The following is a 21026-nucleotide window of genomic DNA, read 5'->3' as shown; positions in this document are numbered from 1 at the left end:
TTACAGCACTCTCTACAAGTTATTTACCTTGGTACCGGTCCTCTTTCTGAAGGCTCATACTCTTCGGTCCTCACAACCGAGAGAGCAACGGGAAGAACGTCATTACGGACTTTGTGTAACAGTGTGCAGCACTTGGAGAAAAACAATCTCTCCAAGTTAACCTTCCTTCATTTAAAATGTGAAGCCATGCAGAGGAAGTGACCAAAAGAATGTGGCCTTGGGGCAGCTGAGACCCGAGTCTAAGTATACCAATTCAGGCCCCCTGTTTACCTGCACAAATAGTTTAGACTAATTCAGAGTTTCATACTGGCATGTAGCTTAAGGAGTAGTTCAGGATGTTTGAACTTATTAGATGGTTCCTTGCCCTGAAAGTACGCAGTCTGTGCCAAAATAACTGAACCATGGATTAGATTTTCTTTAAAACCACAAACTAACCATCAATGGAAGTGATAGGGGCATGTGCAGTGTCTATAGAAATCTACACCCATTGAACTTTTCATTTTGCTGACTTAAAACATCTAAAATGGGATTAAATTATCTAGATTTTCCCTACAGATCTACCACATTTTCAGTGACTCGGGTCTTCCTATAACTTTCTTGGATTTGCTCCTTTCATATTTATTTTGATCCTGACAAACCTGTCCCTGCCGATGACAAGCATACCCATAACATGATGCGGCCACAATACTTGAAAATACAAAAATGGAACAGCTCAACTTCTGAAAACCTAACACTGGGATAGGGCTTTATTTTTCTGCAGGACAATTACAAAAAAGAAAACGCATGAGACAGAATGATGTCCAAGAGGTGTTGTGTTCCTAGCACACAAGGCCGCTGAAGGGAGGACGGCTCATAATGGCTGGAATTGAGCAAATGGAATGGCATCAAACAGATGGAAACCATGTCATTCCACTCCAGCCATTACCACGAGCCCCTCAACTAAGGTGCCACCAACCAGTGGTGGAAAAAGTACCCAATTGTCATAGTTCAGTAAATGTAAAGAGAACTTCATAGAAAATGACAAAAACTCAGCCAGTAAAATATTACTTGATTTAAAGTCTAAAAGGATTTGGTTTTAAATGGTACTTAAGTGCCTCTTGGTAGGCAGTCATTGTAAATAAGAATTTGATCCTAATTGACTTGCCTAATCAAAAGGTTAAATAAAAAAGTTAAAATGTCAGTTAAAATTCCATTTAATAAGCAAACGCCACCATTCTCGTTTTTAAAATGTATGGGTAGCCAGGGGCGCACGTCGACATTTACAAACGAAGCATATGTTTAGTGAGTCCGCCAGATCAGAGGCATTAGGGAGGTTCTCTTGATAAGTGCGTGATTTGGGCTATTTTCCTGTCCTGCAAAGCATTCAAAATGTAACGAGTACTTCTGGTTGTCAGAGTAAAAAGCACATATTTTCTTCAGGAATGTAGTGAAGTAAAAGTTGACCCCCTAAAAAATAAAATGTGGCTAGTTTAAATATTACTGTCCAACAATCTCCAACCATATTGAAGCCTGAGAAATTGACAAAAACAATGGCTGTTGCCCTAAGAGTTGTGCAAAGTTGCCAGACTCTTAATGCAAATGACTCACAGCTGAAATGGCTGCAGAAGGCGCGTTCACCAAGAATAAACTCTATTCCAATTATGATATTTCAGTGTTTATTTGGAACATTCTATAACTTTCCTTCACTTTGAAAATGTAGGTAGGTTATGTAGATCTGTAGGGGGAAAAAAATGTAATCCCTTTATAGATAACAGAAGTTTTTTTTTTAAAGTTAGGAGGTGCAGACTTTCTATAGACACTAAGCAACTCACCTAAAATCAACTCTATAGGTCGGTTAGCTGTAACCTAAGTGCATGTAAATAAAATTAAACTATCACTTCCGTTGATTGTTCTCTTGTGGTGGCTAAAGTCAGCAGAAGTTGTCGTGGCTGTTTAAAGAAAACCAAACCATGGATTAGTTTCCCCTGGCCATAGACTACTTTCAGGGTGAAGAACCATCTAACATAAAGTGGGAAAATCCTGAACTACTCCAGTAATTGCCCTAGTGATCCTCCATCTCTGGAATTGTCAAAAGGGATATCAGTTTAATTTTCAAACTGTGTGGATTTAGAAAGCGCCTCCAATGATGAGTCATGAATGGACAATCTTTAGTTCAAAATAGTTTGAAAATAATTAAAATGGGAGAAACTGAACATCAAGACCACCTTCCATAGAGAACGTTTCAAATCCTCCATTGTCAAAACATGGACAATCTTAATCAAAATAGTGCGAGCATGCCATCTGCTGTTATGTCAGAACATTTGAAATTGCAAGTCACATTACAAAAAAGAAAGCTGGTTGAGTTGAGTCTTATTCAAGAAACAGGTCTTTATTCTAAACAATAAAACATGTAATCAAATGGATCAAAGCTAAAATTGACTGACAAATACAATTGAAAACATTGAAAATATTTCCAACGTTGGTAAATAGACAATGATTAGTACAATTAGTTAAAACATTTACTGTTGTTTGCATACATCAGATTGCTTTGGTGACAGAGGCCAAAATTCGTCCTTTTTATCCACACTTGCGCTTGCATCTGAAAAGATAAGACCAAATCAGCCAAAACAATAGTAAATAAAAAACAATGCAGAACCAAAGCAAACCTGGTATAGGTTAAAATACCAAAGATAGCGTTAACGTTAGTAACAGTGATGAAGTATTATCACAATTTTGTTACCAACCCTTATACCGCACTCCATTACACCAGTATGTGACAAGTGACATTAACAGCCAGATGAGGTGTTTGTGCTCCAATTAGCAATAACACTTATCCCAAACACACAGATTACACCAATTACCCTCTTCTGCACATCCAGCAGCCTCAATTTCTGATATGGGAATACCTGCAACCTCTGGTAAAACATGTCATTTCATTAAGGCCAACTGCTGTTGGGTGACTGGATACAAACTGAAATTATAAGGTAAAGTCAAGTAAATTTAACCGTAGTTACCTTGAATGGTTCCAAGGTTGGAGTTATCAAAAAACAGCTTGGGACAGTTGATAGACATGGATTCAGAGCCTGAACGGACATCGAAGAACTTGCTCTTGGGAGAGTCGAGGAACTTCTTGGGAGAGTCAATTAACTTCTTGGGAGAGTTGAGGAACCTCTTGGGAGAGTTGAGGAACTGCTCAGAATTCATGGGAAGGCGGTGTTTTGTAGGAGTACATGGAGACAGAGGCTTGTCTACTACGTCCCTCTTCTTCTCCTTCAGCTTAATTGCTCTAGCCTTCCACTTTGTGATCTCTCCTTGCTGAGTGGACACAAGGCTGTTAAAACAGAGACAAAACAGCAGAGGTCAGTGATATGAGCTCACCAGAAACATCAAAGCATTACAGTAATCTTACAGATCCATCTTCACCTCTCCAATTCTGAAATTTTGCTCTGTAGCCTTTTCAGTTCCTCCTCAAGTTTGTTCTTTTCAAGGAGAATGTTGCTTTGGACTGTGCGTCCTCTGGCGGTTATCAGTCTGGCATGCAGATCCTGTCCCTCATTGACTGCAATAGAATTAAACATCTCAAATTAGGGCTCATCTAAATATTAACTTGCTGTTTTGGGGTCATCTCAAATTCTATGAATAGATTTACATGACTGTTCTCCCTCCTGTTGTGATCTTCTCAGAGTCTCCTTCAGCGTCCTCAGAGCGTCCTCCTTGTGGTTCAGGACCGTCGTCATCCTCAGTAACCTGAGGGGAACAAATGCAGAACGTCCTAAACATGCAATTTTTCCAATGACTCCGGGAGAGATACTCAAATTCAGCAGTGGTACAAATCAGACAAAGAAAGAACACATTTCTATGACATAGGAGGGCATGATTAAATAAATTAGACCCTACTCTTCTTGGTGTTTAGAGGACGATGCAGTCATCTCCAACTCCATTTTCAAAACTTTAGCATTCAGCTCTTCATGCTGAAGAGCACTAGGTGATGCTCTTCTCTTAGCCAGAACCTATACCCCAAAAATAAAACAACTTTATACAGTATTGAACACATCCCACATAAAATACAAATAAAAGCTCAGGGGTGAAATGCCACCTTGCGCCAAACCTTACTTCCGTCTCTCGGAGTTTCTCTTTTAGGACTTGAATGGAGCCCTCCCTGTCCTTGACTTGTGCACAAGCATCCTGAAGCTCAGTTTGTAGTAGCTGGGTGGCTCGTTTGTGGTTTGAGACACTATTAGCAGCTTTGATCTGGTCCTCTTCCAGCTGATCAACTCTCATCTGCATTTCCTGCAAACACAAAACATACCTGTTGTAAACTAATCATAGGTTCACTTAGAAAAATGGAAATCACCCACGAGATTGAGAACTATTTAAAATGGTACCTTGATTTCTCCATCCAACTGCTGACGTTTCAGGATAAGTTGCTGGTTGTCACTCAGCAGGTCAGCTTCAGTCTTGACGGAGGCTCGCTCCAGTATCTGCAGTAGAGTAGAGGTCTTACTCCTCTCTTCTTTCAGCTGACTGTCAGCCTGTGCTCGGACCACGCCTAGCTCTTTGAGCAAACCACAGCGCTCATCTCGCAATCCCTGCAAGGCAAGAGGAAAAACCATTCAGACAAACCATGATCAACCTCAGCGATACAATTGTCATTCTGTATGTGGTAACTAAGACTGGAGATTATTGATGGGGTTAACTACCTGGAGAGCCAGTGTGTTGGCCTGTGCCAAAGCAGAGCGCCGGGCCAGCTCTCGCTCCAGGAAATTCTCCACTGCTGCTGAGTCCGGTGAGTGGACCATGCATAGAGCATTCAGCTCCTTGTTGCTCCTCTCTCGCACCCTCAGCTCCTCTGACACTGCTGCTGGGTGAGCGGCCAGGCTCTCCTCAAGCTTCTTCAAAACACTGTTCATTTTCTTAGAACATGATACAAGATGATTAGTTTCACAACATACAGTATAAAGATATATTTTCTGTTACATTTTACAGACAAAACCCAACTATGCAGTAATGTGAGGCCCACCCACCTGGAGGTAACCTTCTCTCCTGTCCAACAGCTCTGACAGTCTCTCGTCCCAGACTCCAAGGAGGTCATTCTCAACCACCTTGACTGAGTGACTGGGTGCCTGGGCTCTAAGGAGGAGCAGGTCCTGGAGTCTCCTCTCCTCAAATACAGCCAAGTCATTCTGAACCAGGGCTTCAATGTGGGTTTTGTAATCCTTGGCACACAGCTTCAGCAGCACCTAAAATGATTTCACTCAATTTAGCAAAAATGGTTAACTATTGCAGTTACACTTTAAATAGCAACTATGACAAAGATGTGATTATTCGTACCTTTGTATCCCACACTGTGTTAGTGATCTGGACAGTAGATCTATTGATATTGCTATACATCTTTTGTGTGGGCTTTGGAAGAAGGGGCAACAGTTTCAGTATCATGACTTCTTCAACTTGTGTGACATCAACCAAGTGCCCATGTCCAGGCTTAGAAGCACCATTGATAACAAGCTGGAGCCTCACCAGTGACACCTGCAATGGGATAGAATAACTGCTTTTATTATGCTGCCATCAAATTAAGAACTTGTAAAGATTATGAAATATACACTGAACAAAAATATAAAAAACACAAAGGGTTGGTTCCATGTTCCAGATGCACAAAAAACATAATATATTTCATGCACAAATTTGTTTACGTTCCTGCTAATGAGCATTTCTCCTTTGCCAAGATAATCCAACCATCTGATAGGTGTGGCATATCAAGAAGCTAATGAAACAGCATGATCAATACACAGGTGCACCTAGTGCTGGGGACAATAAAAGGCCACTAAAATATGCAGTTTTGTCACACAACGCCACAGATGAGGGAGCGTGCAATTGGCATGCTGACTACAGTAATGTCCACCAGAGTAGTTGCCAGAGAATTTGAATGTTCATTTCTCTACCATACGCTGGCTCCGACTTTTCTGAGAAATTGCCAATATGTCCAGCCGGCCTCACAAACGCAGACCATGTGTTTGGCGTCGTGTGGGCAAGCAGTTCGCGGATGTCAAATTTGTGAACAGACACAGTGCCCCATGGTGGTGGGTTGATGGTATGGGCAAGCATAAGCTACAGATAACAAACACAATTGCATTATGTCAATGGCATTTTGAATGCACAGAGATACCATGATGAGATCCTGAGGCCCATTGTCGTGCCATTCATCCGCCGTCATCACCTCATGTTTCAGCATGATAACGCACGGCCCCATGTCGCAAGGATCTGTACACAATTCCTGGAAGATGAAAATGTCCCAGTTCTTTCATGGCCTGCATACTCACCAGACATGTCATCCATTGAGCATGTTTGGGATGTTCTGGATCGACATGTACGACAGCGTGTTCCAGTCAATATTCAGCAACTTCACACAGCCATTGAAGAGGAGTGGGACAACATTCCACAGGCCACAATCAAAAGCCTTATCAACTCTTTGTGAAGGAGATGTGTCGCGCTGCATGAGGCAAATAGTGGTCACACCAGACACTGACTGGTTCTCTGATCTCAGATTTTTTAAAAAGGTTTTTGTGACCAACAGATGCATATCTGTATTCCCAGTTATGTGAAATCCATAGATTAGAGCTTAATTTATTTAAACTGACTGATTCCCTTATGTGAACTGCAACTCAGTGAAATCTTTGAAATTGTTGCGTTTATATTTTTTGTTCAGTATAAAATCAAGTTCCAGCCCACCTGGAGCTTCTGCATTGAACCTTCCAGTCTGGAACACAGTCCCTCTCCTGCCCTGGTGGTACAACAGCTGGTGCTCTGCTCCAGGTTATTGATCTGCTCTGTCAATATGGAGATGGTTGCGTTCGCGTCACTAAGCATCTGGAATGGGGGGGGGGGGGGGGGGGGGGAATAATTTGAAAAATGCCACAGCAATTTCAGACAGAGCAGAAGGAATTACTTGTTATGCAATACAATGAAAAACAAACCTTGTGTGAGGTGTCTGCTTCGACTTTGAAGTGAAACTGTCCTTCTTTGAAACCTTTACATTCCTCCTCCAGCTGCTTCATCTGAGGGAAATAAAAAGTAAACATTTAAAACCATTTTAGCCAAAAACCACATGTACCAAACCCTCATTCAAGCTTGGTTGCTGGCTCACTCACGTTATGAATCTACTTCTCCGAGATCAGAACAGTCATACAGACTCTCACCATGTCTATACTGTACTCAAGGTTGTTCTTCAAATAGTTAATGAAAGCTGGAAGGAGCCATCTTTGAAAGACAGGATCGTTTCTGTTTGCTGAGTTTATATAGTTTAACTACGACGCACTTGTTGTTTAAGTTTGTCCTCGTGTTGTTCGCGCTCAGCCTGCTGTTGAGAGTTCAGACGTTGCTGCTGTTCTAATGTCCTCTGTACTTGTATGACCTGGGGCGAGATTACGCTTTTAAAAATTATTTCTATAAAAACACACATTTTAAAACTAATACAGGCCTATAAATAATTCTGACTCACCATCTCCATATTTTCCTGCAGGTCTCCCTGAATCTGGGCCCTCTCATCTCTCATGTGTGTGCCTTCTTCCTCTAGCTGCTGCATCTGAACAAAATGTGACAAAACAGTAAACAAGCAACTATGAGACACCATCACCTGGATGAGTAGAGGCTTTTACTGACTTGGGCTGTTTTGTTCCTTTGAAGGACTGGTTCAAAGAAATCACATTCATGGGTCAAATAAATCATGTTTATTTGTTGAGAATGATTTGAGAATTTAAGTTACTCACCATCTCCACTTTGTCCTCCAGGTCTCTCTTGAGCTGGTTCCTCTCCTCTCGGATTCCCTCCAGTATTTCCTGGAGCTGGTCTCTCTCTCCAGTCAGTGAGGTCACAGTAGAGCACAGCTTCTCCAACTCCTCTGCATGATTCTGAGAGCTGTCTGTCTTCTCAGACAGGAGACTCTCTCTCTCAGCTCGCACAGACTCAAGCTCCTCATTCAGCTGCTTAGCCTTTATCAGGGGGGGAAACAGGTGAAATGTTTCATCAATATGCATGTGATCTGAAGAGGCTACATGTCAAAAAGGAAAAAGGCTATTAACCTGCTGTTCTAGAAGAGACTCCTTCTGTAAACTTTGGCTCTCAAGGTCAGAGTTCACTTGTTTCTGTTGTCTGAGCTCCTCTTGGATGGAATGGAGAAGTCCCTGAGTCTCTGCAGCCTAGAATAAAGCTAAAGTGTTAGACTTGGAGCACACTTCAGTCAGATGATTGGTTAACTGGAAAACATTTGGCTATGGCCTCACCATCTCCAGATGTTCCTGCAGGTCACCCTTCAACTGACACCGCTCCTGTGTCATGGTTTCCAGTTCCTCTCCTAGCTGCTGTAGCTGTACAAAAGTTAAGCACAAATGAAACTTATCCAGTGCTTCAACAATATTCTAACATCACCATATAAAATCATAGACAGAGACTAACTTGTTGCTTAAGTTGAGCTTCTTGATGTTCCCTCTCAGTCTGTTGCTCTGAGTTCAGATGCTGCTGCTGTTTCAACTCCTCCTGGACTTTGATGGACTGGTTTGAAGATAACATATTCATGGGTCAAATAAGTAATAAAATCAACAATTGTGATTGTAGAATTTAAGTCAAGACTTACCATCTCCACATTGTCCTCCAGGTCTCTCTTGAGCTGGTTCCTCTCCTCTCGGACTCCCTCCAGTATCTCCTGGAGCTGGTCGCTCTCTCCAGTCAGTGAGGTCACAGTAGAGAGCAGCTTCTCCAACTCCTCTGCATGATTCTGAGAGCTGTCTGTCTTCTCAGACAGGAGACGCTCTCTCTCTGCTCGCACAGACTCAAGCTCCTCATTCAGCTGCTTCATCTGAAGAGTAGGTTAGCATTCATATTAGAATCTACACTTCAATTGATGTGACAATGAATTCTGTGGTGCAAGTAAAACCACATTTTACCTGACTTTGCAGCTCCTCTAGATTTGCAGTCGCCATAGGTTTCATATTTTCAAGTGCCTCCCGTAGTTCCTCCTGGTTTTCAACCTGAAAAAAATATAAAATGTAAACTTGTAATATAAAAAGCTTTGATTGTAATTAGTGTGAGCATTGTCTAAACATTGTGTAATCCATCATTCACCATCTTCACTTTGTCCTCCAGGTCTCTCTTGAGCTGGTTCCTCTCCTCTCGGATTCCCTCCAGTATCTCCTGGAGCTGGTCTCTCTCTCCAGTCAGTGAGGTCACAGTAGAGCGCAGCTTCTCCAACTCCTCTGCATGATTCTGAGAGCTGTCTGTCTTCTCAGACAGGAGACTCTCTCTCTCAGCTCGCACAGACTCAAGCTCCTCATTCAGCTGCTTAGCCTTTATCAGGGGGGGAAACAGGTGAAATGTTTCATCAATATGCATGTGATCTGAAGAGGCTACATGTCACAAAGGAAAAAGGCTATTAACCTGCTGTTCTAGAAGAGACTCCTTCTGTAAACTTTGGCTCTCAAGGTCAGAGTTCACTTGTCTCTGTTGTCTGAGCTCCTCTTGGATGGAATGGAGAAGTCCCTGAGTCTCTGCAGCCTAGAATAAAGCTAAAGTGTTAGACTTGGAGCACACTTCAGTCAGATGATTGGTTAACTGGAAAACATTTGGCTATGGCCTCACCATCTCCAGATGTTCCTGCAGGTCACCCTTCAACTGACACCGCTCCTGTGTCATGGTTTCCAGTTCCTCTCCTAGCTGCACCAAAGTTAAACATTTAAATACAAATGAAGGTATCCAGTGTTTCAACAATATTCTAACATCACCATATAAAATTATAGACAGACTAACTTGCTGCTGAAGTTGAGCTTCTTGATGTTCCCTCTCAGTCGGTTGCTCTGAGTACAGATGTTGCTGATGTTTAGGTTCTGTATGTACTTGTATGATCTAGGGGGAACGCATATTCATTTTACATCCCCACTCACGGCTTAATGCGCCAATCTACACCCCAAAAATGGCCTTCCTAAGGGTAAAACAGTTACGACTCACCATCTCCACTTTGTCCTCCAGGTCTCTCTTGAGCTGGTTCCTCTCCTCTCGGATTCCCTCCAGTATCTCCTGGAGCTGGTCTCTCTCTTCAGTCAGTGAGGTCACAGTAGAGAGCAGCTTCTCCAACTCCCCTGCATGATTCTGAGAGCCATCTGTCGTCTCAGACAGGAGACGCTCGCTCTCAGCTCGTACAGACTTTAGCTCCTCATTCAGCTGCCTTATCTTTGTGATTGGTTTTGGAGATAAAAAATATATTCAACCTACACATTGGTTGCATTTAGGTAGTACATCGTGGCGACAACTGACTAAGAACCTCACCTGGTTTTGCAGCTCTCCTAGACAGGACGTATTCTCTGGAACATTTATGTTGTTCAATCTTGTCTCAACATCTGCATTCTGAGTCTGAAGTCGTTGGATTTTCCCCTGTAGCGATTTGATCTTCTCTTGAGCCTCCCTTAGTTCCTCTTGATTCTCAATCAACTAAAACAATGGTTAAAAAATTAATTGCATTTACATGCACACATTTCATAAAAGTAGAGTAAGAGCAGATTACTGATTAAAATCTTTGTGCAACAAGCACATTTCAATCTCACGTCTCTTATGAATAACGCAGTGCATAATATTTCCTCACCATGTCTACATTGTCCTGAAGGTCAGTCTTCAGCTGGCTCCGCTCCTCTTTAACAGCTTCCAGTCGCTCCTCTAACTCCTTCACTGCCTCTAGTTGCATCTATCGGCAACAATGTAAAGCAATAATTAATAAACAAATACAGTTGAACCATGGTGTTCGGCATCACCTGAATATACAGTGTACAAAACATTAAGAACATCTTCCTAATATTGAGTTAATCACCCACTGCGCTTTGGGCCCTCAGAACAGCCTCAATTCGTTGGGGCATGGACTCTACAAAGTATCAAAAGCATTCCATAGGGATGCTGGCCCATGTTGACTCCAATGTTTCCCACAGATGTGTCAAGTTGGCTGGATGTCCTTTAGGTGTTGGACCATTCTTGACACGGAAAACTGTGCTTGAAAAAACCTGCAGCGTTGTAGTTCTTAAATAATTTGTCATGCCATTCACCCTCAATGGCACACATACACAATCTTTGTTTCAAGGCTTAAAAATCCTTCTTTAACCAGTCTCCTCCTCTTTATCTACACAGATTGAAGTGGACTTAACAAGTGACATCAATAAGGGGTCATAGCTTTCACCTGGTTAGTCCATGTCATAAAGAGAGGTGTTCTTAATGTTTTGTGCACTCAGTGTATAAACAATGACTTACCTGCAAACGTAGGTCAGTCTCCTGATGTTCTCTATGGGGCTGGTGTGCTGAGTTCAGATGTTGCTGTCGGACAAATACATGTATTCTGTCAAATCACATGGATACACAAAATAGGATAAAGGCAGAAAATATGGATTTCAATAGATATAAAAGTAACTCAGACTCACCATCTCTACATTGTCCTCCAGGTCTCTCTTGAGCTGGTTCCTATCCTCTCTGACTCCCTCCAGTATCTCCTGGAGCTGGTCTCTCTCTCCAGTCAGTGAGGTCACAGTAGAGAGCAGCTTCTCCAACTCCTCTGCATGATTCGGAAGGCTATTGGTCTTCTCAAACAGGAGATGCTCTCTCTCAGTTCGCACAGACTCAAGCTCCTCATTCAGCTGCTTCATCTGAAGAGTAGGTTAGCATTCATTTTAGAATCTACACTTCGATTGATGTGACAATGAATTCTGTTGTGCAAGTAAAAGCACATTTTTACCTGACTTTGCAGCTCCTCTAGATTTGCAGTCTCCGTAGGTTTCATATTTTCCTCTTGATGGTATATCTTTTCAAGTGCCACCCGTAGTTCCTCCTGATTTTCAATCATCTGCAAAAATATAAAACGTAAACTTGTAATACAAAAAGCTTCCAATTGCAATTAGTGTGTGCATTTTCAAAATAGTGTATTTAAATCGATCAATCACCCACCATGTCCACATTCTCCTCCAGGTCTCTCTTGAGCTGGTTCCTCTCCTCCCGGATTCCCTCCAGTATCTCCTGGAACTGGTCTCTCTCGTCAGTCAGTGAGGTCACAGTAGAGCGCAGCTTCTCCAACTCCTCTGCATGATTCTGAGAGCTGTCTGTATTCTCAAACAGGAGACGCTCTCTCTCAGCTTGCCCAGACTCAAGTGCATCACTCAGCTGCCTCATCTTTGAGGAGAAAGAAAGGTAAGATCTAATTGTTTTATTACAAAACAACTGAGGAAACATACTACTAAAATGAAAGTCAAATAAACTAACCTGCTGTTCTAGAAGAGACTCCTTCAGTAAACTTTGGCTCTCAAGTTCAGAGTTCACTTGTTTCTGTTGTCCGAGCTCCTCTTGGATGGAATGGAGAAGTCCCTGAGTCTCTGCAGTCTATAGAGGAGAGAGTAATATCACATTAATATAACTGGCACTTCCATGTTTTTGTTTACAGTTAGCTACACCATCAAAGTGCAGTGGTTGGATGAACAAAAACACAGACATGGCCTCACCATTTCCATATTTTGCTTCAAGTCACTGTTCAACTGGCTCCTTTCCTCTGTCATGGTCTCCAATGCAGCTCGTAGTTCCTGTATCTGTGCAAATGAGAAAGATAACAATTTAAATCTTCCATTTAAAAATGGATCCCAGGCCATAACTTGTATAAAGACACTGACTTGTAGCTGATGTTGATCATCTTGTTGGGCACATGACTGCTGTTCTGAGTTCAGATGCTGTTGCCGTTTTAGTTCTGCCTGGACCTGTATCACCTCCTCACTCAGCTGCCTTATCTGAAGTACAAATCAACCAAATAAATTGTAAATACCTACTGTAAGGAGACAACTGAAATGTGTTGTTTTGAGAGGCACTGCACCTGATCTTGGTGTTCCTGGGATAAATTGTCATATTTTTCCTTGGATGATTCACTGTCAGCAAGCTTCTCCTCCAACTCTTTCATGACTTGTTGCATTCCACACAATTGATCTTCAATTGATGAGCGATACTGTTCATTCTCCTTCAGCTAAATAAAAAAATACATTGTTGGAGGACAGCCTTACAGAAGATTCAACAAACACATTCAAGATCATGTGATTTAACAAGGACCAAAGACCAATTTACTCTCAAGCTGGACTCTTCCACAGTAGTCAGAAGCTGACTGTTCTCCAGAGAGGAGCGCGCCAAGTCCTTACGGAGAGTCTCCAGTTGCTCAGTGATGTCGGTGCACTGCTGGGTTAGGTCGTTTTCCCTCAACTCTGCTTTGCTCAGATCACCTTGAAGTTTGACTAGCTGCTCCTGGGAGCTCTGGACATGTTCTCTGAATTGATGAGCTTCCTCCTCACTGCAGGCCTTAGCAGACACCAGCATGTCTCGCTCTTTTTGGACTGCACAGAGGTCCTCCGTGAGATCACATACCTGAACAGCCAGAGGACATTAATTAAAAGATAGGACTTCTTAAACAATACAAGTCTCAGTTCTACGTCAGGGATCATAAAAAAATTAATCTTGGGCGGATGGTCAGGGGGCGAGAACATAATTTGTAGACTACAAATGGACCGCAAGAAGCCCAAAACAATCATTTAAAACATTGATTACATACATCTCTCTACTATGTGTGGGAATACATTGGAACAGAATTCCAAAATTAAAATCAGTTGAACATGATTTGCTGGTGTTTTTACCATATTCTATGTATGTGTATATATAGATATATATATAAAAAATTACAATACTTGAGCGGGCAAATTATAAACATTTGGGGAACTGTTCTACATCGTATCAAACAGGTTCACCTGCTTCATAAAACTGTTGACTTTATCTGGAAGATCCTGCAGTGCACTCAAATCCTCGATCTTAGCTTGTAGGGTTCGCTCATCTTCATGAGACTTCTCCAGCTCTTTCTTCAGGTCAGCAACTGTTTTCTCAAGTTCAATGCTGTCTATAAGATCTAAGCAAAAAGAGGACACCCCATGTTAGATAGGGCATTCATTAACTACATGGCAAATAAAATGAAAGGCTGGAGAAGAGGAAATACTATACAAAAGACAACCAAGAGTACAAACTTTTGGGAACTTTTCCATCCAGAAGAGTAGTAAGCTTGGTGTTCTCCTCAAAGGCTCCCTGTAACTCCCTCTGAAGGTCAACCTGCATCTTTTTGAAGCTTGATTTTTCTGCCTCCAACTGATGTCGAAGGCCATTCACCTGAGCTTCCATCCTCTCATAGCCAGCAGTTAGTGTGACCTGAAAGCATGATAATGGTCTATCTATGGAGTGCAGTTTACATTTAAATACAGGCTGCAAACTGACGTATTGGCACAGAAGTAGGGGAAACTTACAGCCCTCTCTTTGAGCGATATATTTTCACTGCGCAGGTGGGCCCACTCCTTCTTAGTGTCACGGCTCAACCCCTCAGCATCATCCAGAGAGCGCCGCAGCTGCTTCACTTGTTGGACCAAGTCAACGTCACTCTTAAGAGAAAAGTAGGATGGCTATGTTACACCAGGGTGGTGCTGCAACATCAACCATTGTGAACACGTCAAGAACAAATCAATTAGCAAAAATGAATGTACCGATCTTTGTAGTTCCTCTGCCCAGTCGCCTTTCTTTTTCAGCTCCTCGGACATTGCCACCAGATTAGCCTAGATATGGATCAGATTTGGCAAATCAAACCAGCACTCATTGACAAAACATCTCGTTAGATGCAGCTTTTTGCTTCTGCCTAAACATTTCATAGTTTTACCTCAAGCTCTTGAGATTTGCGTCCCGAGGCCTCCATGGCCTTCTTTAAGGAGGAAATGTCACTCAGTAGTTCTTTCTGTAGGGTTAATAAAAGCCAATGAGTGCAAAGCTACAAACCAGCAAGGGAGCATTTCAGAAGTGCTAGTCATCTTAATGACTTCTAATAAGTCCCTAAGATACGATATTTATGGGCTTGCAATTGGCTTATACCATACATGGTACATTCCAATAAGTTGGTTATAGAACTTGTGACATCTCTAGGCAATCTACGCAGCAGTCTATAACCTCATATTCTCTTTTGCTCTCTTCTTCCAAAGACTTGAATTCATCCATCTCTTTCTTCTCCTCCATCTCCTGAAGAAGTACAGCCTTTTCTTTTTTCAACTTTTCAGTCTGTTCCATTAGGATGTTGAGCTCCTTCTTGAGATAATCACGCTCAGTAGCAACCATTTCCTGTCAACAGACAGCATGGTGAGGTGAGAGTATTCAGAAAAAAAAATATATATATATACACTATATAAAAATAGCTATATACCTTCTCAGACACCAACGTCTCACAGAGTTGAATGGTCTCTTCAAATCCCTTTTTCATCTGTAAAAAAAAAGATAATTATACATGTTTTTCATTTAGATTAAAGGATTCAACATTCTGTACAATAAAACAGCGAGAAGGAATTGGTGATCACCAACCTGCTCCTGTGCATCAGCAGGCATTTGAGAATTTTCTAGCTGCTTCTCCAGTTCAGCAACCCTCATCTCGAAAGTAGCCACCTTCTCCATGGCTTCCTGGTTCTGCTGAGTCTCATTGTCCAACTGTGCATCAGCAGGCATTAGTGACTTTTCTTCTAGCTGCTTCTCCAGTTCCACAACCCGCCTCTGAAATGTCTCCACTTCCTCCATGGCCTCCTGCTTCTGCTGAGTCTCATTTTCCAGCTGGAGCTCCAGACAGGACACCTTCTCAGACAATTTGTTCAGTTGGTTTGGAGATAAAAATTCACTAGAAAAGAGAATGTAGGAACATGAGTATGAAGGACAACAAGCCGTAAGGAATGTGTAAAGATAAAATGGCAATAGTCCATGTTCACCTTTCTGCAAAACCACGCACGGTCAGATTGCTCTGGTTCATCTCCATGTCAAAGGTAGAATCGAACTCCTCGCCATCTGTGAATACACAAACAAACAAAAACAAGCAATTGATCAGGATTCATGTACCAGTACGGCCAGTGCTCGACTTAGACTGAAATAGGTACCGGTACTACTTTTGGGTGCTGGTACTGTTCAGATGTGGCAGGGTAGCCTAGTGGTTAGAGCGTTGGACTAGTAACCGTTGCAAGTTCAAATCCCCACGCTGACAAGATACAAATCTGTCGTTCTGCCCCTGAACAGGCAGTTAACCCACTGTTCCTAGGCCGTCATTGAAAATAAGAATGTGTTCTTAACTGACTTGCCTAGTTAAATAAAGGTGAAAAACAAATAATAAAAAGGTGCGCCACAATATACAATTTATTTGGTGTATTTTACCTCCCCCTTCTCCCCAATTTTGATCTTGTCTGAGCACTGCAAGTCCCCAACAGGCTCGGGAGAGGCAAAGGTGGAGTCATGCGTCCTCCGAAACGTCACCCGCGCCACTTAACACCCGCCAGCCATACCAATGTGTTGGAGGAAACACTATTCAACTGGCGACCTGAGTCAGCTTGCAGGCACCCGGCCCGCCACAAGGAGTCACTAGGGCGCGATGAGCCAAGTAAAAACCCACCCACCCCTAACCCAGACGACACTGGGCCAATTGTGCTCCGTTCTATGGAACTCCCAGCCATGGCCGGTAGCACAGCCCGTGAAGGAACCTGGGTCTGTAGTAATGCCTCTATCACGGCGATACATTTCCTTAGAACGCTGCCCCACTCGGGAGGACTGCTACACAATACTGCTGATCTAAAATTCTATAAGAGGAGCAGGAGCTCAAGCAGTAGAACATTTTAGGTGCCGGTACTCCGCTCCATTGAGTCAAGCACTGCGTATGGTAAAATATAGCATACTGTATATAGCAGAGTAAAAGCTATCACTGAGATTGGTAATAAGTATATTTTTCCTATGCGTACTTACCTTCATTCTGCTCTGTCAAGACAGACATATCAGCTTTTCTCTTTTTGAGAAAAGGCTCAGCAAAGCTTAGATCCGACTCTCCAGCATGGTGGAAGGCTGGTGATGGCAGTTTTCCACCCCACGTAACCCTGCGTTTCGGCATCTTTACAAACAGACATGATTAAACATAAAAAAATAAAATAGGTACTAAAATAAAGGAATAAAGCATCATATACTTATCTGCAAGGCACTAAAAGTCTACCTTTTTGATGGTAAAGTTTGCCGAAGTGACTAGAAGTTTGGTTAAATTCTTATACCGGTCCTCTTGTTCTCTTTGGAGCTGATCCTTCTCTTGCGAAATCTGGGACAGAGTCTCCTTCGCTGTCGCAGTTGTTTGAGTGACTGATGAGACCTTAAGGCAGTGTACAAAAATAAAAAAGTTGAATTTACAAATACTTGAAGGAGAGCCGGCAACATTTCTAAAGAACCCCAATAGCCGGTACAGGTAGACTTGCCTCAAGAAGTCTGCGCTTGAGTTCTACAATTTCATTTCTGTATCTTCTCAAAAGGGCTCCGTCATCAGAAACCTCTGTGACATGCGGGTCATTCTTCATGTTCTTTGCTGCACTAGCAAACTAGATTGTAGAGATGGGCAGTTGATTAGATAATGTAACATTTGTCTTATATTAAAACATTTAAAAATAAGGATTTAAGATGGAAGTCTGACAAAAAAAGTCACCCACTTGGAGAGTGCTAAGTGTTTCTTCCAGAGTAACTGGGGTGATGGTGCAGATGATGACAGTTTTTGCATTTCCACCCAAGGAATTTTGGAGAATGCGGGTGAGTTTACTGTCCCTGTAGTTAGTGAAACCCCTGAATGTATGGATAAAATTACATTAGTGAACATTAAACACATGGCATAAGTTAAGCTAAAAAAAAGTATAAATAACTAACACCTACTTCTGGGTTTCATCAGACAGTTTCTTGATCACTTGACCGAGGGTGAACAGGCTGCGATTTATATTACATCCTTCTTTGAAACGTGTACCTACAATATCAGATGTCAAAAAATACCAAAAGCAACTGAAATCGACCACCAAATGAAGTCTGTTCAGATTCCGATATTTCACACTGTTGTTACATTAGCACAGGTATCAAACCACTTACCTTCAGCACCTGTTTGACTTGCGCGCTCAGTCCCAGCCAGGTCAACCAAATTCTACATGAAAATAAAGACTGGTAAGAAAAAATACAAAATGGAAGACCCATATCTGAGTTCACAAAACACACGTGACTGTGGCAGCTTACCAAATGGGACACAATAATGGCGCAGTCTGAATTTTCACCAGATGCAGAGTCACCCCTGTCACGACTCTCCAAGATCTAAGAAAAAGCATCAGCATCATCTCCAGCACAGATACCAGAAATGCATTGTCTATTGTGATGTATAACAAAATGTCTCACCATGCGGAAAATTGTGTGCGAACGACTGCTTCGCTGGTTCATTTTTGTCTTTCCATAATGGCGATTCTCTAGCGGATACATTTAACATCAATTAGAATAGTGTCAGTATGTTCTTCAAGCAATACATAGACTATACTTAGTCTAGCATGATGAAATAAGGAAGAGTATTTTACTTTCTCCTTTTCTAATCCACGCAAGGGCTTGCTCGGGAGATGTCACCAGTTCCTCAGTTAGGTCAGCTACATAGACATTTTTCTGCAAAGACAGGCATTTCACCATTTATTCCACAATTCAAAATACCAGGGCTGTAAACATTAGTCCAAAAGTTGCAAAACAGAATGTTTTGAAACTAAAACAAGAGTTTCTATTGGACAAATTAAGATGGGTTCTAGGTCTCGAAAACCCTTCTCTGGAGATGAACTACAATTATGAAGCTGTGTTTTAATGTTTGGAAACGTCAATAATCGTCGCTAGAAACGGTTTTGAAACGTATGCTGATATGCCCCTTATCTTTCATATCAGCAAGAAACAATCTTTCAAATAAAAAATATGCACCTACTGAATCAGTTTTGCACAGATCCATATGCTGTGTGCCTCCAGTTGACGAAGTATACTTCCTCCTCTGTTACACTTACACAGGTCGGGGCACGCTAGATTGCCAATTAGCACAGGTGACTGCCTATGCCTTCTGTCAGTCTTCTATAAACAAGTGCTGTAACATGGAGATATGGCCATGTGGGAACACTAACCATAAAAAATGGTGTGTAGTAATGTAACCTTTTTTTTGCTGATATGAAAGATATGTTCCTCATGTTTTCAAAACTGTACCGCAAGGGACGCATTTTGACATTCAGAAAGAGCGTTGGGACTCTTAACAAAACTCCCACGTCCAGAAGATACTGACGTCAATAGGCGCTAAAAGGTAGTTAGCGTCTATGAATGGGATATGTAGGTCCATCCCTGTTTCGTTCACTTTGAGAAACATCTTTCACAAGAATCAGTGTAATGAATACACCCCAGTCATATCTTTATTATCGTCTAAAAGTTATATTGTCTTACAATATATCCATCAAACTTACATTGTTTCCCTCTCGGATCTCTAGAGGTTTCCTTTTCCAACTGTCACAGAGCAAATCTGTCACTGTTTCATTGTAGATCTCCAAGTATGACACCCTCAGGAGGAACTCCTTTTTTGGACACTAAAGTAAAAATGAAAGCAAACCACTTATAACACTAAACACCTGCATATTATATAAAATAAACAATCTACTACTACTCACATTTTTTATCGTATGGAAGACATCCTCCATGGCAAGGGGTATAACTCCTGGAGTAAGAGAACTCCCCATCATAGTGAAAGTCTTTCCAGATGAAGTTTGTCCATAAGCAAATATTGTTCCTGAGAAAATAATGTATGCCACTTAATATGTCAACAAACAAGTTAACCCAATAGAGATTTCAAATACAACTACAGTGTTACTAAATAGTGTTCATATAGCCAGCAGCATACCACTGCTGGCTTGCTTCTGAAGCTAAGCAGGGTCGGTCCCTAGATGGGAGACTAGACGCTGCTGGACGTGGTGTTGGAGGGCCAGTAGAGGTACTCTTTCCTCAGGTCAAAATAAATACATCCTAATGCCCCAGGGCAGTGATTGGGGACACTGCCCTGTGTTAAACAAGTGTCCTGACTCTGATCACTAAAGAGCCCATGGCACTTATTGTAAGAGTAGGGGTGTTAACCCCGGTGTCCTGGCTAATATCCCAAGCTGTCCCTCATATACCATCAGTCACCTAATCACCCCCAGCTTACAATTGGCTCATTCATCCTCCTCCTCTCCCCTGTAACTATTCCCCAGGTCGTTGCTGTAAATGAGAATGTTTTCTCAGTCAACTTACCTGGAAAAATAAATAGAGTTATGGTCAAAATACTGTAATCTGAGAAGATAATGTATCCCTCCTTTACCATTATAACCTTCAACAGCGGAGACAACAAGAGGCTTTGCAAGTTCCTGGTACAGCTGCAGAGTTGTTTCTTCAGCACTAAATACACGGTCTGTCAGGGAAACAAATCAGACACAGAAGTGATTGCCTACACGTTCAGACACAGTATGACAGACAGCATTCATCCTCGCCTTTTTGAAAACTTACCAAAGCTGAAGTTCTTGGTAAGATTTCCATCGTCGACCTGATGAATTGTCTTCTTATCCGTTTTCCAATAAAACTTGACTGACTCAGCGCTTTCTGCAGCAGTTTCCTCCCTACGACGAATGTAACGAACGTTAGACAGATATCCGCAGATAAAGCTAGCCAACGTTAACTAGCAAGCTAATTTCTCAAATGTATCAGTTATTATACAATGTAGCTGACATAAACCACATTTTCCAACGTTGGCTTTGTTAGCTTACTAGCTAACGTTGAATGAAATAGCCATCTGCCAGAGCTAACCAGCTAGCGAATGTTACGATACCTAACGTTACTCACAATTGCTAGCTTATTCTTTACTAACGTTAGGTAGTAAGCCAGCTAGCTATATTTAAAAAGTTCAGAAAATAGCCTCACCTTTCTATCAGAGGTCGAACCCGTACACAGACTTTGACAGCAGATTCCTCTGCCATTGTATATATTTAAAAAATAAGTCCCTTTCCCCGGAGGCTAACTAAATACCTTTCACTCGATGAATAACGTTAGCTTTCTGGCTAGATTCAAAAGTTGAGTTTGAAAATGTGCGCACTGTCTTATCCTTTGTTTTCATTGGACGGCGTCAT

The 21026-nt window shown here is 41.9% G+C and overlaps 1 protein-coding gene across 10 annotated transcripts; it reads right to left on the bottom strand.

Annotated features, from left to right (window-relative positions):
• Positions 1 to 2337: 2337 nt before the first annotated feature.
• cenpe (centromere protein E) lies at positions 2338 to 21006 on the bottom strand. 10 transcript variants are annotated; one of them, XM_031830134.1, is made up of 60 exons: positions 20821 to 20997; positions 20410 to 20519; positions 20225 to 20314; positions 19542 to 19660; positions 19341 to 19460; positions 18435 to 18516; positions 18262 to 18329; positions 18106 to 18180; positions 17965 to 18016; positions 17758 to 17845; positions 17541 to 17670; positions 17313 to 17432; positions 17060 to 17209; positions 16819 to 16960; positions 15801 to 15876; positions 15406 to 15712; positions 15251 to 15307; positions 15001 to 15168; positions 14717 to 14791; positions 14547 to 14615; positions 14313 to 14444; positions 14040 to 14217; positions 13770 to 13924; positions 13099 to 13392; positions 12854 to 13000; positions 12657 to 12770; positions 12492 to 12575; positions 12256 to 12372; positions 11944 to 12165; positions 11735 to 11842; positions 11424 to 11645; positions 11257 to 11319; positions 10604 to 10702; positions 10291 to 10452; positions 9973 to 10194; positions 9775 to 9870; positions 9607 to 9681; positions 9406 to 9522; positions 9094 to 9315; positions 8916 to 8999; positions 8606 to 8827; positions 8428 to 8523; positions 8256 to 8339; positions 8055 to 8171; positions 7743 to 7964; positions 7475 to 7552; positions 7292 to 7387; positions 6951 to 7031; positions 6706 to 6843; positions 5311 to 5505; positions 5004 to 5219; positions 4680 to 4892; positions 4365 to 4568; positions 4093 to 4269; positions 3877 to 3989; positions 3629 to 3726; positions 3403 to 3538; positions 2994 to 3310; positions 2841 to 2894; positions 2338 to 2578 (listed from the first exon to the last, which is right to left on the bottom strand). In XM_031830134.1, exons 1-60 carry the CDS (start codon positions 20874 to 20876, stop codon positions 2499 to 2501), a joined length of 8004 nt encoding a protein of 2667 aa, XP_031685994.1. In that variant the 5' UTR covers positions 20877 to 20997; the 3' UTR covers positions 2338 to 2498. The 10 variants fall into 10 exon arrangements, with proteins under 10 accessions (XP_031685994.1, XP_031685993.1, XP_031685997.1 ...); XM_031830133.1 differs by having other exon boundaries at positions 7475 to 7558; positions 20821 to 20996; XM_031830137.1 differs by lacking the exon at positions 7292 to 7387 and having other exon boundaries at positions 20821 to 20998.
• Positions 21007 to 21026: the final 20 nt, after the last annotated feature.

The sequence above is a fragment of the Oncorhynchus kisutch genome, linkage group LG8 (genome assembly GCF_002021735.2).
Source record: "Oncorhynchus kisutch isolate 150728-3 linkage group LG8, Okis_V2, whole genome shotgun sequence".
NCBI classification, from domain to species: domain Eukaryota; kingdom Metazoa; phylum Chordata; class Actinopteri; order Salmoniformes; family Salmonidae; genus Oncorhynchus; species Oncorhynchus kisutch.
The sequence above is the reverse complement of the archived record's forward strand: the minus strand, read 5'-3'. Positions and strand labels throughout refer to the sequence as shown.

What these genes read in the sequence shown, in the direction of transcription:
- cenpe (XM_031830133.1), bottom strand. Translation starts at nt 20,876, where the DNA reads ATGGCAGAGGAATCTGCTGTCAAAGTCTGTGTACGGGTTCGACCTCTG. An exon ending in TCAAGCGCAGACTTCTTGAG is followed by an intron (nt 17,210 to 17,312) that starts GCAAGTCTACCT and finishes CACTGCCTTAAG; the next exon opens with GTCTCATCAGTCACTCAAAC. An exon ending in AGGACAAACTTAAACAACAA is followed by an intron (nt 7,032 to 7,291) that starts GTGCGTCGTAGT and finishes TATTTCCCTCAG; the next exon opens with ATGAAGCAGCTGGAGGAGGA.